The following is a 17,078-nucleotide window of genomic DNA, read 5'->3' on the forward strand; positions in this document are numbered from 1 at the left end:
AAAGGCGGCATCCTCTATAGTGACTGGTGTCTGGGACAGACAGGACCAACTGAAGACCACCGTCCTTTTTTAGTTCCCCACTGATGGGAAAATTTTTCTTGGATTGGCAGGTCTGAGTCTTGACTTCTGGAGGCTTCTTTCTATATTAAAGATACCCCCAAAGCTGCCCCTAGGATATAGGAGCCATTATCTTTGTACACATAGGTCCAAGTGGTGGTGTGGGGACAGCTCGGGTCCAGGGTGTGGCAGCCCCAATCTCTTTACCGCTGACAAGCTACAAGACTGGGAAGCACAATGGACCAGGAGCAGGCTCTTCCCAGATCAGGCAAAAAAGAGCACTTAATAGTGTAGACTCTGGAATCAGACTGTCTGGTCTGCATATAGGCTCCGCCACTAGCTGTGAGACCCTGGGCAAGTCTTGTAACTTCTCTGTGCCTCAGTTTCCTCATCTTCGGTGCTAGCAGCTGCCTCATAGAAATGTGGGGAAGATTGCTGAGGTAAGCCATGCAAGACATCTGGAAGAGTGCCTGCCACGTGGTGGGTGCTCGAGGAGCCTTAGGTCTTACTGACCAGCCCAGAAGCCACGTGGGCCGTCACGATGGACTAGGAGGCAGATGCAGACGCGGACAGGGCAGGGCCCAGCATGATGCAGGTCTGGAAAACCGGAAGGACGACACCTCTGGGCATCCTGCTTCTGCCACGCTCACACTGGTCAGCTGCTCGTCCTTAGAAGCAGGCTCCAGGTGGGAGACCCAGGTGGCTCCTTGTGCCACCCCCACCCCGCGGCCAGAGAGAGAGCAAGGCAGTTACCACCCCTTGCCTGGCCCGGGCGATGTGGCCAACTCTGGAGAAAGGAGTGTGTGCTGCCTTCCCCAGGCGGAGGGGGCCTGGTTTCCTCCGGGGTCGTCCTCCTGTGTCCCAGCCTTTCGCCAGCTCCATCTCCCTCATTCCAGCAGTTAGCCCAGAAGCTGGGGGGCCTTGGCAAAAGGGAACACCCAGGCTGGTACCTAGAGCTAGACGGTCCCCTGTCCTCTGACCCCCACAGGCTTGGGCGGGATGAGCAGCAAGCGCATCACCATCAACAAGATTTTGTCCAGTGAGAGCCTCGTGCAGGAGAACCAGTACTTCCAGGTGAGGGCGGGCAGGGCCCGCCAGTGCTGGGGGCTGGGGCAGAGGGCCCCTGGGAGGGACGAGGCTGGGCTCGACGGCACCTCTCACATCCTCTGGGCTTCCGTGGGGAATGGCCAGGGGTTCAGGGTGCATGACAGAGGGAAGGGTCTCAACGAGCATTTGGTCCAGCCTCCCCGTGTTACTCATGTGCTAACGCTGGAGGGTAGAAGAGATGACGATGGCAGGGGATGTGCAGGTCAGCAGAGGCTAGAAGCAGACAGGGGACCTGGGAAGGGAGGCGTATCAGGCAATGCTAAAGTGCCAACAGCTCTGTAAGGCTAGAGGCCATAAATTTTGGGGGAGACACACCCCTTTCAAATAAGACAAATGCTACAGACCTGTTCTCCAGAAAAACGCATATGTGAAGATATGTCCTGAATTTTTATTAGTTTTGGGGGATCAGAGATCTCTGGAGTTTTCTATCTATGGATGGATTCCCACCTTCTGAGTCTCTAAATCTCAAAGGTTGTATCCACAAGTAGAAACTAGTCAACAGGATCATATTTATTTTAATTAAATCTCTCTTTATTTGCATGGACATATATAAAAGGATCAAGTTTAAAAAAAAGAACCCAGAAAACTCAAAGCAAACCAATTGAAACAAAAAGGCATGATTGGCTCATATAAGTGGAAAGTCCAGCAGTGGTGTGGATTTCAGGCACAGGTTGATCAAGGCACTAGCTCCATTGCTCTATACTTCTTGGCCTTTGCAGGTGCCCTCAGAGTAGGAGCATAGCTGCAGCAGTTCAAGGCCTTGTATCCCCCCAGAATGCAATCCACTGAGAGAGGATTTATATGCCCCAACAATTGAACAGAAGCCTTGCATTTCACTCTGATTGGGCCAACCTAAACCAATCACTCTGGCCAGGGGAGTTCCATACACTGATTAGCCTAATCCCAGGTTGCTGCCCATCCCTGAACCAAGCACTGGGGCAAGGAGGTGGGGGCAGGAGTCCACTCATTAGCTCTCTCTGGGAGGTGGAGATGTGGGCGACCCAGCCCAACAATGCACTGCTACCTTGCAGGGGGCGGCGGGGAGTGGCTGCTGGAGGAGCGACTGCAAGGTGTCCCGAAGTCCACAGAACGTCTTAGTGGCTATTTGAACATTGACTTTATCATAACTGTCCCCCTCCATGGTCACTGGTTGGCATCAGGTAGATCTGAGGTCAAATCATGGCCCCCCACTTTCGCCAGTAGGACCTTGGGCAGCTCACTATGGACTTGTGTCTTCAGCTCCCGCATCTCTAAGGAGGGGATGATAGTGGTGTCCACCTCAAGGGGCTGACGCTCAAATAAGTAACATAGAGCAGCACACTTAGGGCCCTTGTACGTATTCGCTCTCATGATTACTATTGGGATCCTTGTCACCGTCACTCTCAGCTCACGGGGCTGCCCAGGGTTCAGGGAGATACCGTGCAGCACATGCTCAGCACAGGTTCTGGCTCACAGAACGTGCTCAGTAGGTGACGACCGCTAGTGTTATTTCTGCAGGCTTCTCTCTCGTCCTGCTACTGCTGTGACTGAGCGCTGGTGAGGGGGCCCTGGGGGGGACGAGGAGCTCGGTGAGCGCTGGAAGTCCCCCTGGAATCTGGGACCCTGGGTCTCGTGCTGCAGATGGGAGTGGGGTTGACAAAGACGGCAGGGCTGTCCCCTCACTTGCCTGCCCTCCCTCCTTCCCCCTCGCCCAGCGCTGCCTGGACTGGAACCGCGACATCCTCAAGAAGGAGCTCGGGCTGACAGAGCAGGACATCATCGATCTGCCCGCTCTGTTCAAGATGGATGAGAACCGCCAGGCCAGAGCCTTCTTCCCGAATATGGTGAGGCCTTCTGGACCCCAGGCCACATCAAGGCCAATCAGGGGGCAGCCGGATCCAGAAGGACCCCTTGGCTGAGGCTGTCCAGTCGGGAGGCCCAGGTCCCAGTCCTGGCTGAGCTGCTGTGTGGCCTCACCCACACACCCCAGGCACTTGCCCTCTCTGGGCCTCATTCCCTCCTAGGGGTGATATGCTTATCCTACTGGGGTCCTGGGGAGTCCTTTACCTTAACAGATAGGAAAGTGCTTTGTGAGTGGAAAAGGCCTTTCGGATGGGAGGGAGTCTCATTGTCACGGAGGAGAGTCTCCTGGGAAGGAAGAGGAGGTTAGAACACACACATAGACACATATATACGCACACGTACATGCATGTGCACACAAACACACATGCACATGCATACACTGATGCATACATGTATAGCCACATACACGTGCGTGTACATACCCATACAGACAGAAGCGAATTGCCTGGTTTTCCACTCCAGCTCTGCCCCCTCCGTGCCTCAGTTTGCTCACCTGTAAAGAGGGGATAATCACAATCCTGCTTCTTAGGGTTGTTGGGAGGGCTCGCTGAGCCTGGACCGGGGCCGGGCATGTGGTGGGTGCTCACTAAATGGAGCTGTTGCCCCTCCCGCCACCCCGGCCCGTCACAGGTGAACATGATCGTGCTCGACAAGGACCTGGGCATCCCCAAGCCGTTCGGGCCGCAGGTGGAGGAGGAGTGCTGCCTGGAGACGCACGTGCGCTCCCTGCTGGAGCCCCTGGGCTTCTGCTGCACCTTCGTCGACGACATTTCCGCCTACCACAAGTTCCTGGGCGAGGTCCACTGCGGCACCAACGTCCGCAGGAAGCCCTTCGCCTTCAAGTGGTGGCACATGGTGCCCTGACCCGCCGGGGCCGGCGCTTCCCTCCTCCCCTGCGTTCTCCAGAGCCCTCGTGCCCCCAGAGCTTGCCCCTGCCTGCCGTGGACTGGGTGGCCCCGCCGGGAAACCCTCAGGAGGTGGGGAGGGTCTGAGATAGCTGTGCCTTGCCTCCCTCAGAAGGACCTCGTGTCCTCTGAAGTCCCCCCCCAGCGAGCCTCAACTCTGCCCTTCCTGACGATAGCTGGGCGTTTGGCTGTGTCTGTACAGCCCTGACATGAGATATGAAACAAAACCAAGAGCCGTGTCCGCAAACCATTCTCCAGAGATCCTTAGTCTCTTGTCCAAACTGAAACGAGGGGAGAAGGGAAGGCAGCCCTGGGATCACCGGTTCTCCCGGCAGCCATGCCCCGAAGGTTAAGGTAGAGCGTGTAGAAAGGGACCCTGAGACCCCGGACGTACCTTGAAGTGCCATCACCATTTCAAATTCACCTCCCTTGGGGTATCCAGGTGGCCGCCTCCAGTTATTCATTCCTTACCAGCCTCTCTCAAATCCCTTGGCTTTCTCTCTGCCGTGTAGACCCCATTGGCTAGCCTCCCCACCCCTGAGGGTCCAATCATTTCGCCTGGAAGCAGACGTTATCAGAGCGGCCTTCTCCATTTTGGAGATGCTCCTCCTGCCTCCTCTTTCTCCTGCACGCAGCCTCTCCCACATGCTTGGGAGTTTCTCCCCAGACCAGCATCCTCGTGGCCTCAGAGTTCAGTGTGTAAAGATGCCCCAGGGTCAGCCATGTCCATCTTCTCTTGCCTGGTTCTCGTGCTCTGGCCAGTTCCTGACCTCCCGCCTCTCACGGCCTCGACTCCCTATTCCTCATGCCATCTGTCCAGGCAGCTAGATAAGGGCTTCACCACCAGCCAGGCTCAGACCTTGCCCAGGGTATATCAAAGACCCCTCTTCCCCAGACCTCAGACCCAGCATATAAGGATGCTGGCCCAGCCTCTAGCCCCAACAGCCAGTTCTGCGCCAGCTGCTGGCCTTAGAGACGGATCACTTATCCCATTGAAGTTCAGCATTTGCTGAAGACCCTCTTATTTGGACATAACCAGATTAATTCTCTGGCTCCAGCTGAAAAGACTCAGTTTCAACCAAAAAAAGTTCCTTTAGGGCCAGCTGATGTCAGGAGAATAAGTAAATCATAATTCCTCTTTGAAGTTTAAAAAAGAGCCAATTTATAACTAATGAAAATTTGTCTTCTTGGGAGAACAGGATTTCCTTCTTGGATTATTTCATTCATTCATTCAACAAACATTTGTTGTGTGCCTACTAAATGCCAGGCACAGTGTCAGGCTCTGAGGATACAATGGTTAGTAGCAAATTGGACCTGGTCGCGGCCTCATGGAGCCAGACAGTTCCCAGCATGCAGCCCCCCACTTATACGGCCAGCATCTGCCCTCTCAGTGACCTGCTCTTTAGAAACGCCAGTCCGCTAGATTCAGGAAAGGCCCGGGGCACAGACCTTCCTGCAGGTCACTGTCGCAGTGAAATCGGAGGAGGGGTCTTCTTTAAACAGGCCTCCTTCCCATCCAGCTGGGCCAGGACCACCGGACAGATCAGACCCCAGAGCCTTCAGAAGCTGTTGTCCCCACTCTGGGGACAGTGGCCCTTGCCTTTAGGGGCCAAAGCCCCAGCTCTTCTCTCCAGCCCCCGAGCTGGACACCAAGTGCCTGTCTGAGGGTGTTTATCTGGAGACTTAGAGTTTGTCATGTTTGACTTAGAGTGTGTGTTTGGTTAATGTGGGTTTGGGGTGGCTTTCAGTTTGTTCTAGTCTACCTTAAGGGGAAGTGAGCGCCTCCCGTGTAGAGACAGTGTGTGTTTATAGATTTTTCTAAGGCTCTCCCCATCATGTCGGTAATTTCTGATGCTCCCCCGGGATTCAGACGCCCGTTCCTATCTTGCTTGCCCACCCAGTGTGACTACCCTTGGTGTGGACGCGCCCCCTCCCCCCGGCCCGTGGACTCATTGCTCTCCCCACCCCTGACTTTCCATAAATATAGGCCTAGAATACACTTCTGTGTTGCAAAACTCAGCTCAGTTCCTGTTTCAATCTTTATTTTTAAATACTTTATGTAAGAGGGCAGGGGGTGTCACGAAGATGGCAAGAAGCGGGGCACAGTTGCGACTTTCTGGACAAAAGGCTGTGATGGGGATAAAAAGACGTTTGGGGAAGAGCCTGATTAAACAGCAATAAAATAAACGGTCAGAGGGGCAGTCACCAGACTGTTAGTGTGATGTTCATTGCTGCGTCCTAGACACGACCTGGAGGGAAGCAGGCCACACATGGGCCCTCTCTTGGTCCTGCAGCCCCCGCAGAGAGTGAGAGACACACTCTCAGCAAGGGTGTCTCAAGGGTTTGGAACCCCCCACACTCAATGGATGTGTATTACATGGCACCACCCAAGGTCAAAACCAACACCCACAATAAAGTCTATGTTTTACTGGGGTGGGGGGGGGAGTGTCCCAGAAGCAGACCTGCAATGAGCATTTGAGAACAAGTGATCTATTAAGGAAGTGCCTCCAGGAGAAACCAGGAAGGGAGTGGAAGGAGCAGGACGGGGAAGGGGAAAAAGCCACAGGGGAATTTGACTCAGGGGTAGCCTCAGCCTGGCCCTGGAGCTCTGGAGCCGAAGTGGCAGCTCCGAGTTGTCTCATCTGGAGGCGGAGTCGCTGGCACTGGGGGCCTTGGCTCTCCAAATGGGCGAGGGGGCACCAGTAGCCCACAGGCAATCGCCTAAAGAGGGTCACAGCTGCCCTTATTAGCAGCAAAGGAGCTGGGGCATGAGCTCACAGGACCAGAAGAGCTTCCGGCAGGGTGCCAACAGGGCCACTGTTCCGGGTAACACCATGTTCTTATAATATGGAATTGTTACATGAGGGTACTTGTGATTTGACCTAAAACTCCTTACACTATAGCCATGGTCTGACAGCATCTTTGTGAACACACTCTTGAGGCCCTAAAATGGAGCCACCTGGTTGACGGCTGAGCCAAGAAGCCACTTCAGAGCTCTTTGAGATGCACCTAGGGCTTCTCAGCCCTCAACCCCATCTTGGGCTTCTGGACTCATGTTTTGGTGAAACCATTTTAAGGGGCCACTGCAAAACGAAAATCGCTAGTTCTCTTACTCTGAGACCTAATCCAGGGGTCCACGCTAAGTCACGCTTCCCTTTTATACCCAACTAACGTGGCCAGAGCCACAGCAAAGCCAGTCTTCAATGGGGCTTCCTGACCCCCCTGTTTCTGAGCCTTCCCAAGGGATGCCGGTGTGTTAAATCCATCCTGGTGGTGGTTTCGCATCTTGGCCACACACCCACCCCGGGATTGCTGAAGGTCACCCTGAGACATCTAGAACGGCACTATCCATCGGAAATATAATGCAAGCCACAAAAGTAATTTTAAATTTCCTGGAAGCCACCTTTTAAAAAGTGAAAAAACAGGTGAAGTTAATTTTTAATGATATGTTTTCTTTAACCCAATATATCCAAATTGTCATCATTTCAACATGAAATCAAATTTTTTAAATATTAATGAAATATTTTACATTCTCTTTTTTTTATAGTAAGTCTTTGGAAGCTGATGTCTATTTTATACTTATATCACCTCTCTATTCAGACTGGCCACATTTTAAGTGTTCAGTAGCCACAAGTGGCTGCCATATTGGAAGGCATATGTCTAGAATCTTCTTTGCCAGGCTGAGCCCCAGTTATAGAAATAGGCATATTACTTAAATCCCTAGCTGGTCTGACTGCAGTGGCTAACAGAAGTTTATCATAAGGGCCAGCCCCGGTGGCCTAGTGGTTAAGTTCAGCGCCCTCTGCTTCAGCAGCCCGGGTTCAGTTCCCTGGTATGGACCTACACCACTCATCTCTCAGTGGCCATGCTGTGACAGCAACCCACATACAAAAAATAGAGGAAGATTGGCAACAGATGTTAGCTCAGGGCAAATCTTCGTTAGCCAAAAAAAAAAAAAAAAAAAGTTTATTATTATAATACCAAAAAGAGAAGCATAAAATAGACACCAGCCATCCCTGGCCCTAGGACGCAGAGTCTTGCCCCTCCAGAATCTCCTCTTGCCTGAGTGTGGCTGCTGCCATGGTACGGGGACTGGCCTCTCTCTCAGCAAGGGGGGTGCCTTTGGCCAGGTCCCCTCTGCTGACTGTCAAGATGGGAACCCCCACCAGCCCCTCGGAAAGGGAAAACATAACCCCCTCCCCTCCGGTCTCCTCCCCTTCACTGTTCCTGGGAGACACCTCGATTCTGAATTTTAATGTAAGATGTTGTCTTGGGGTCCCAGGGGAGGGGAGCTGAGGTCCCTCAGTATCCCAGCCCCTTCATTCCAGATGGGATCTTTATGGCACAGCCAAAAGCCTGTGGAAGGGGGGTCCTCCCCCCAAACACAGGGGCAGGCCGGGATGAATTCTGCCTACCCGGCAGGACTTCTCCAGGATCCTCACCCACGTGGCATCAGGTCCAGGGGGCTGACGACAATGTTATTGGTAACTAAATATAGTGAGTGACACCAAATGAGAGCATGTGAAATCTCTTCTCCAGCTGGACAACCCAGAAAAAGGACATGCCTGGGCGGAAAGCTCAGCTCTGCAGCCTGCTCTCAAGTCTGACCGACTAAGAAACCTGCTGCTTCATTCGTGCTTTTCACCTCCCTATCCCTCACCGGCCCCCCGCCCCCCACCCCGGCCCTCCTACCAGCCGGGCTCCTGTCCAGCCCTGACCACTGAGAAAGCAAAAGGCTGATCTCGGGCTAGTCTCGAAGCAAACTTCCAGTTTCAGCCCCTCACGCTCCGCAGGCCAACTTTATCACAGTCGTGCGTTTACCCAAGATGACTCTTTAAGAACAGTCTCTCACCGGCATTCCAGGGCCCTATTCACATGCTACTGTCGATGCAAATAATCTATAATCCATCTAAAAATCAAAAGCGGCATGAGTTTACTATGCGACCCAGCTTTGAGAACTATAGCCCGGAAGTGACCCTCACCAAGGAAGGATGTTCTCTGAAGAAATGGGCTGTCCAGACTGGTTCTATACCGTCTCGGAACCAGGAACACATGTCACATATGACAGGAATATCTCTTTACTGCAGTCACGAGATGCTTTGCTGGCGCAGTAGGTCAGTGGTCACAAGGGGAACACAGCAGTTGGGTAATTAATCCTTAGTTTCTGGGAAGACACACTTATTCTTAAAGAAATGCCGAAATGGGAGGAGACGGCATCCCTATCTTTAAGGACATCATTCTTTGCTTTGGGATGTTGTAAATGTTTAAAGCAGGTGTACAATGCATGCCCAACAGGCCACGTCAGAACTTTCTAGAAAAACGAGTTCAGTCTGAATTAGTTTTAAACCAAATGGCTTCCTCATATATTCTGATATATCCTATTACTTCTTATTTGCTCATCACTACTGATGTGTTGAAGAGATATGTTCAACCTTTGACAGGAATGTTTCGTCTTCCTCCTGATGGCAGCTCCCAGCACATAGTCAGTGCTCGGCAAATATGTTTTGAATGAAAGAATGATTCTTCTGTTCAGCTAGGCAGTGGAGGCAGAAATATTAGCCCCACCAGATGTGAGGGAAGAATAGCCACCTTTTCTTAAACACTGATTATATGCCAGGCATCTGCCAGGTTGAACTATACGAGATGCCATTCTGAAGATCAAAATGGTCAGATAGAGACGATTTTGTATGGTTCGACCTGATATTTTACATTCATCCTCTTATTCTCTCAACGAAGCTGCGAGGTTATTATCCCCACTTTATAGACGAGGAAACTGAGGTTCAGAGAGGAAGTAACTTGCTCAAGGTCACACAGCAGGAAGTAGCAGAACCAGGATTCACAGCCGGGTGGTCTGACTCCAGAGCCCACCAGCTGAAGCCCTGCTCTTGACTACTTCATCTAGAAACTACTTCCCAACCCAAGTTCAATGAGTCATCATTCTTTTATTCATAAATGTTGCCATTGCGCCAGTCATTTTTTAGCATACTAGATGTCCTGTTAGACTCTTACAAGAAAACCCCTCTGGCCCTGTGGCATAGTGGTTGACTTTGGTGCTCTCCGCTTCTGCGGCCTGAGTTCATGGGTTCGGATCCCGAGAGCTGACCTACACCACTGGTCAGCCACGCTGTGGCAGCGACCCACATGCCAAGTGGAGGAAGTTGGTACAGATGTGAGCTCAGGGCAAATCTTCCTCAGCAAAAAAGAAAAGAAAAAAGAAAGCCCCACTACCTGCAAGCAAGATGTCTGGAGATTCTAGGATTCCTATATAAGCCCTTCAAAGGCAGCACAGCCCAGAATGAAATGACCTCTACATAACACAGCATGTGCTCTCTAGACTTCAGCTCAGAGTTAGAGGGCATCTCTAAATCATGAAAAGCACATTATATTCATTCATCCACCCCTTCATTCTTTTTTTCCATTAACATTTATGATTGGCTTCTACTGTGTGTAAAACTAGAGTGATCAGATAATTTTTCATCTAAACCAGAGTGAAAGAGGGCATTACCGATAATTCCACCAGGATAACGAGTGAAAATTGGAACCATGCTGGACAAACCAGGATGTCTGTCCTCCCTGGAAAACCCTACGCCTGAGACCCAGCCTCATCCTTCAAGGAGCTGACACTGAGACAGGGGGACAGACAGGCGAGCACAGGGGCAGACTGAGGCAGGAGGCACTGGATAAATATCTGCTGAACGGGGGAAGGAATAAGGTACAAAAAGCTGTGGAATCGTGCATGCATACAGACACACACACACAGTTATTTCCAGCCGGGAGGGTGACCAAGGGGGGCCTTGGTGTGCATTTGGGCTGGGAGGAGTAAGCGTTGAATGACTGTAGGATCGAAAGACTGAGCAGAGAAGGGCTGCCAGGCTGAATGGAGATGCGAAGGGATGTAAGTGTGTGTGGCGTGTTTGAGAGGTGGTGATCAGAGAAAGAGGCCAAGATAGAGACTGAAACACCAAGCCTTGAGCGAAACACCAGGGCTTGAGCGATGGGAGCGCCCTGAAGGTTGGGGGCAGCTGCAGTCACCTCCTGCATCTTAGAAAGAGGACAGGAACTTCTATTTCTTTCTTGCTATTAAGCTAATAGGAAAAACATTTTTAAGAAACTGCCTGAGTAATAATCAGACCACGGTACATCCCTACATTTAAATATTTTCCAGTATATAAGATGAAATAGATCTACGTGTCCTGACATGGAAAGAGCGCCAAGATACAGCACTTGATGTTGGTATTTAAAAAACGAAAAGAGCGTCAAGTGAAGTCACGGATTTCCGAAGTAACACACATATGTAAATACATGCAAAGAAAAAGACCTGGAAGCCATCCCGTGAAACCAACAATAGTAATCACTTCTGGGAAAGAAAGTGTGACCAAGGGGATTTAATCTTTGTCTATGTTGCTCGAAATTTTTACATAGTGAGAATTTAATTACACATACATTTTTAAATAGTTTTTTTAAGCTGCCTAAAACTCTTGGCATCTTATGCTGAAGTCTTCCCATTCTGGTTAGCATAATCTCTTCCCCTTTATAATTCACAGCTCTCTTTTACCTCGTTTCTTCCCCGAGCTGGGCTTCCTGCCACCAGTTTGAGGTTTATAGCTCCTCACAGATACTAAGACATTTTCTCGTCCTCTCTGCAGGTGCCTATGATTCTCTCTCTCCATTTTACATAATAGGAAATTAACGCACAGAGAAGTTAAGTAACCTGTTCAAGGTCACACAGTAAATGGCTGATATAACAGGATTTGAATGCCCGAAGGCCTGCACACTTAACCACTCCACCTCCATGCCTCTCTAGGTCGACTCGCTTTTAACTTTCTGCATCCCTCTGACTAGTTTCGTTTCCAGTGAGCTGATACTTAGCCACGACAAAGGAAAATTTACCACTATCCCTTTTTTACATTTCATGGACATGGCTGTCTCTGATAGAAAGGGGTGCTCAAAATTCAGATTCAGCTGGAAAGGGAGTTTTATCACGTACGTGTTTACAAAGCACACACCCACACACAGCCAGAGGGCCAAAGTAACTGCTAATTTGAGGGTATGCTGGTGATGTGGCAGGCAGATGGGAGTGAGAGAGCAGTTAGCAGGGTGGGTGAGTTCTAATTTTGTGTGCGTGTGTGTGGTGCTATAGAGCCCAGCAACGTGACAGTCCCCAGAGGGCCTTGGGGCCCTTGCTAAGTCCCAGCAGCTGAGCTGACTTCAGCTGTGTGAAATGCACCCCGTCTGGAGTGTGGGTGGCTCGTGACTTTTGCTCCGGGAGTTCCATAGGGGCTGCTCATGAAACTGGAGAAGCCTGTAGCATATGATTGTCTCCATCCCACTCAGAGAGAGTATTTTGAGAAGTCTAATTATATGGTGGGGTTTGGGGGGAAGAGGGTGTAGATAAGCCCTGTCTAAGAGCTGGCTGAAAAGGGCTGTTGGGAGCCCTGGGCAGTTCCGTGAGGCAGGAGCACCCTCTGCAGGTAGACCAGAGTGGCTGCAAGCGCTGCCTTCCCGTGAGCCTTGGGGGCATGCCCACAGCCCAGCCATCTCCCTAAGACGCTGACCTCCTAGCTGTGCGACTTAGGGTGAGTTGTTGACCCTCTCTGAGGCTCAGTTGCCTCAACTATAAATGAAACACAAAAATCCCTGCCTTGTGGATTGCTGTAATCGTTAGATAGAGAGAACGTACCCACAATGCCCTGCGGAGGGCCTGGTCTGCAGGAAGTCCTCCAGAGGTGGCAGCTGCAATCAGCAGCAGCAGCAACAGCCCCGTCATCACTGTCATCAGCATCTTGAACAATAGTGAAGATGACCACCCACCGAGTGCCCTAGCAGAGGGAGGAGGGCTTCTCTGAGAGCAAGCACACGCAGGGTCGGATGGGGCAGGGGCCAGAGGACATCTGGGCCAGGTGGCTGGACAGCAATGTGATTTGCCAACCATGTCTGTTCCAATTCTGAGAAACTGTTTTCACCTCCTCTTCTCCCGAGAGCCCCGAAGTGCCGAATTGCGCTGCTCCCTGGAGGAAAACGCCCCCAGCCAGAGAGCCGGGATATACTTGGAGGAGCCCAGCTATTTGCAAATCTCGCAGTGGCGGCGGGTGGCGGGCCTGCTTGCATCCATCCACAGAAGGGACTCCTTCTGCAGCTGAAGGGAGGGAAGGCGGCTTTGTCTCCTGCCCCGACTCAGCCCCAGCCTCAGGAGGGTCCCCTGCTTTCCCCCTCCTGCCACCCGCTCTCTGTAGGTCGGAGAGCTGGACCACGTGGAGCTCTGCACTGTGATCACCACCAGCCCTTCCTCCTCCATTCCTGCCCATCCAGGCTCCCTCCTTCCTTCACTCTGCTCCCTGAAAAAGCGGCCAACCCCCTGGGTGTATCCCAAAAGTTATTTAATGCTAATAACGCTGGGGAAACAAACAGGGGTTGGCAAGATGAAGATAAGATGGAGAATCAAAAAATAAACAAGGAAGCATAGTTTCTGGTCTTCGCCAGGACAAAAAGGAACCAGGGGACTCGCTTTCAGTTCCCTTGACTGACTCAGTCCTCTGGTTTTTCTTGGAGAATACTGTCTTTACTTAAAATTTTGATATTTGATTCATCATGGATTGCCGGGGGCCGAGGCAGCATTTGATCGGCTGTTTGACAGGGTCCAGCCAATCAAGAAGAGCCGAGGGGTGCAGGGCGCCCCTCCGCAAGAAAATGAAAAGCCGGCCTTCTCCCAAGCTATGCTGAACTTTAAAAACTTGTTTTTCTTCCCTTTGTCTTATACCCCATTTTCCTACTCAGGCTGTAATTTTTCCAGATGGCCACTTTAGAGAAAAGAGCGTGCTCCCCCCGCGGGGTTGGTACTGAGAAAAATATATGGACCACTTGCACGTAGCCTTCAGGATATCGCAAGGGGCTAGTTCCCCCTGACGCACATAGACAGTGGGAGAACTTTCCTCCCTAATGAGGGGTTCGTACTAAAGAGAATATCTGGATCAAAGCAGCTGCCTCCTTCTGGTTGATGTTTTGCTTTTCCTCCAGTTTCCCTGATAAGCATAGACATACTTCTTCCTCTGTAGTTAATTAGAATTTTCCCCCATATATTAGTTATTGAAAAATATATTATTCCCCTGCACGTGTTTGGCAAAACATTATAGAAGTCTTTTCTTAATTGCTGAAGTCGCTTTTGTGCAGGAAAAGATAGTTAACCTCTGCCCCCCTAAAAGTTAACTCTGTTCCCTGTAAGATTATACTTATCAATGAATGCTTTGTGGTTTACTCTGCAAGAACATCTGTACTGCCGTATTTATCCCCTGCTAAAAAAGATATAAAAACGCTGTAAAAACCAGTAAAGACAGACTTGCTTTGTACTTCCTTATCTCTCTGAGAATATTTGTAGAGCTATTTCTGTACTAATCCTGAAAAATATAAAAACGACACTTGTGCACAGTAAAGACAGACTTGATTGCGCCGACTCAAGTCTCACGCCCCCTCCCTCATTGCGCCGACTCCGTCTCTCCCTCAGGAACCTGGACTCTGCTGGAGCTGGACTCCGGCAATGGATTTTTTTGCTTTTTTAAAAAATATAGCATTAAAATATTCTTTCTCTTAATGACTGAGTTTTTTGCCCCTCTTCAGTTCTGTGCACTCACCTTGCCCTGGTCATGACCTGGACATGGAAGCTGCCTGCGTCTGCACTGGGCTCCCTCCTGCCCTAACCCACCCCCACACCCGGTCTCTCTTTTCACCTTCTACAAGGAACAGGGACGGCTCATCCTTCATTTTTAACTACATTAACAACAGTGACTACATCTCTACTATGTGCTGGGTGCCAAGCCATGCACCTTGGAAACAAAAATAAATGTGTTCATTCTTTAAGCATGTGTTGGCCACCTACTGTGTGCTGGTCACTGTGCCAGGCTCTGGGGCACACAACAGCAAGCAAGACAGACATAGTTCTTGACCTCTGGTGTGGGAGGTTCAGAAAATAAACATATTTGTAAAGAATTTAAAAAGAAACTCGCAGGTAGCAATAATTTCGACAAAGAAAATAAAATGAATGGGCCATACCCTGAAAATGCCCACAGTCTGGAAAGACAGACATATAAATGGGTTATTGTTAAGCCAGGTGTTGTGTGCATTGAGGGCAGACGCAGAGCATGTTTTGATGGGGGTGGTCAAGGGGTGACCTCCTAAGGGAGGAGAAAGGAGGAGCTGAATCTTAAATGCTGAGGAATTGGCCATGTGAGAAAGGAGGAAAGGATACTCCGGATCCAAGACATGGAAGAGAGTGAAGGCAGAGAGGCGAGGGACAGAGCAGGTTTTCTCACAGACAGAGGTGAGACGGGAGGGGCCGGTGGGGGGGCCGGCCCTGGAGGCCTTGGAGGCTGTGCTGGGAGCTGGTGGATGACTGGCTGTGGTGCAGGAGGAAAGTCAAGGAGTATGCCAGGTTTCTGGCTGGGAGATTGGGTAGACGGTGGCGCCTAAAAGAGGAGAGCTGTAAACTCCTCCCGTGAGATGTACAATCGGGGCAGGATGAGTTTTAGAGGCCACTGGGACGCCCAGATGGAGATGTTCTGGAGACAGCTGGACTAGGAGAGAGTCAGCCAGAGAGATGAAGAGAGCAACGGCCCACTGGACAAAGGCAAATGAACTTCTGAATTTGGGATAAGAAGGCCCCTGAGTCCCACTGCAGGGATCAATTGGGGTGAGGCAGGGGTTTTCTCAGAGGCAAATAAATTTCCCAGGCAATAAAATCATCTGATATTTCCCCCTAACTCCAACCCCCCTTAGCTCTCTGGCTGGTGGGGGTGGGGGATGCCAGGGGGGAGGGGGGCGGGCACCAGGCACAAGATACCAGTAATATAGTTGATTGTACAAATGATGGTTGGTACAATACAGTGCTTTTTGGATTTAATTTTTAATTCTAGGCTTGATTTCCAACCCTTGGGGAAGAAAGAGCAAGATTCTAGAGCAAGATTCTCATTCAGGATTGCTCAGCTTTCTCATTATCCAAAGACTAAGAAAGTCCATAAAATGGGAATCATTATTGCAACTCAAAAGAGTCATTACGAAGACCAAACAAGGTGTTTACATAAACACATTTGTAAGTGACGAGACTCAGCACAAATATAAAGCGTCCAGCAGACCGTCTGGTGGAAAGCAACACTTCGCACTAGACAAATGGAAACAAACAAAAAACCTCGGGCCTTATCACGAGGACCCCTTGGGAAGATACGTCAGGAGCAGGACCCGAAAATCTCCGAGTCCTTCTGCAGCTGTGCCTTTCTGGAATCCCAAAGTTCACGGCGGAGGTGCAGCCGCCCAGGAATTTATTCCTCCATAACTTTGAGCTCCTCAAATCCCCATGAAGCTCAGGAATGATGTGACTGCAGGGCACGTGGCCCCATTGGCACCGAGAGCCCTTCATAAATCAAGGTCTCACTTCTGCTGGCCTCAGACTGCTTTTTCCAAGGTGACCAGGGTGCAGTAAAAGGGGAGTCACTGATCCAGGAGGGGCACCTGCCTTGGAGATGAAAGAACCCTGAAAACGCCAAGAGGACCGGTTCTCTTGAAACATGTCGTTTGTGGGGAGAGCACAGTCTTCCTTATGTCAGAAGACAATTCGGCCAGGAGGAGTGAGAGGGGAGCAATTGTCTTCCCATGATTTCATCCAATTTGGCCCAGGAGGCCCTTGGAGCAGACTCGGAGGAGCCCTCTTGCAGTGCTGGCTCAGCTCCAGTGGAAAGTCAAGGTGACCTCAGCCCTGTCACCAGTTACCCCCAAAACAGACCCCCCCAAGGCAGCCACTTGAATCACAGGATCAAATCAGCTGGCCCAATGCCCTATGATACAGGCCAGGAAACTATAGGCCGGAGATGGGGGAGGACCTGTCCGAGGTCGCACAGCCTGGAGGAGAAGATTCAAGGTCAGACCCAGGGGTCCAGGTTGTTTCCCGCGGCCTGGCTGCGCCTCCTTTAATGCGGCCACACAGCAGTGCAGCCGGGTTCCAGCCCAGGACTCCAGCAACTTAGCCCCATCCAACCAACTCATCTGGCCACCTTAATTTCCCCAGTAGCATCTAAACGAGCTGTGAGTGTGGAAACCAAAGACTATGAAAAAGGGCCCTTCCCATCTCAAAAACAAGTGGGCAGAGAAGCAGATGCATCGTTCCTGAGAAACACAGGTACCTGC

General features: G+C 50.9%; 1 protein-coding gene across 1 annotated transcript in view; it reads left to right on the plus strand.

Moving 5' to 3' along the window:
- PADI2 (peptidyl arginine deiminase 2) overlaps positions 1 to 3,870 on the plus strand; it is a 40,908-nt gene extending 37,038 nt beyond the window's left edge. The window contains exons 14-16 of the mRNA NM_001163822.2: positions 1,046 to 1,131; positions 2,859 to 2,987; positions 3,637 to 3,870. Of these exons, the coding sequence (NP_001157294.2) occupies positions 1,046 to 1,131; positions 2,859 to 2,987; positions 3,637 to 3,870 (449 nt within the window). The remainder of the gene's footprint in view (positions 1 to 1,045; positions 1,132 to 2,858; positions 2,988 to 3,636) is intronic.
- Positions 3,871 to 17,078: the final 13,208 nt, after the last annotated feature.

Source organism: Equus caballus, chromosome 2, assembly GCF_041296265.1.
Source record: "Equus caballus isolate H_3958 breed thoroughbred chromosome 2, TB-T2T, whole genome shotgun sequence".
Lineage (NCBI taxonomy): Eukaryota > Metazoa > Chordata > Mammalia > Perissodactyla > Equidae > Equus > Equus caballus.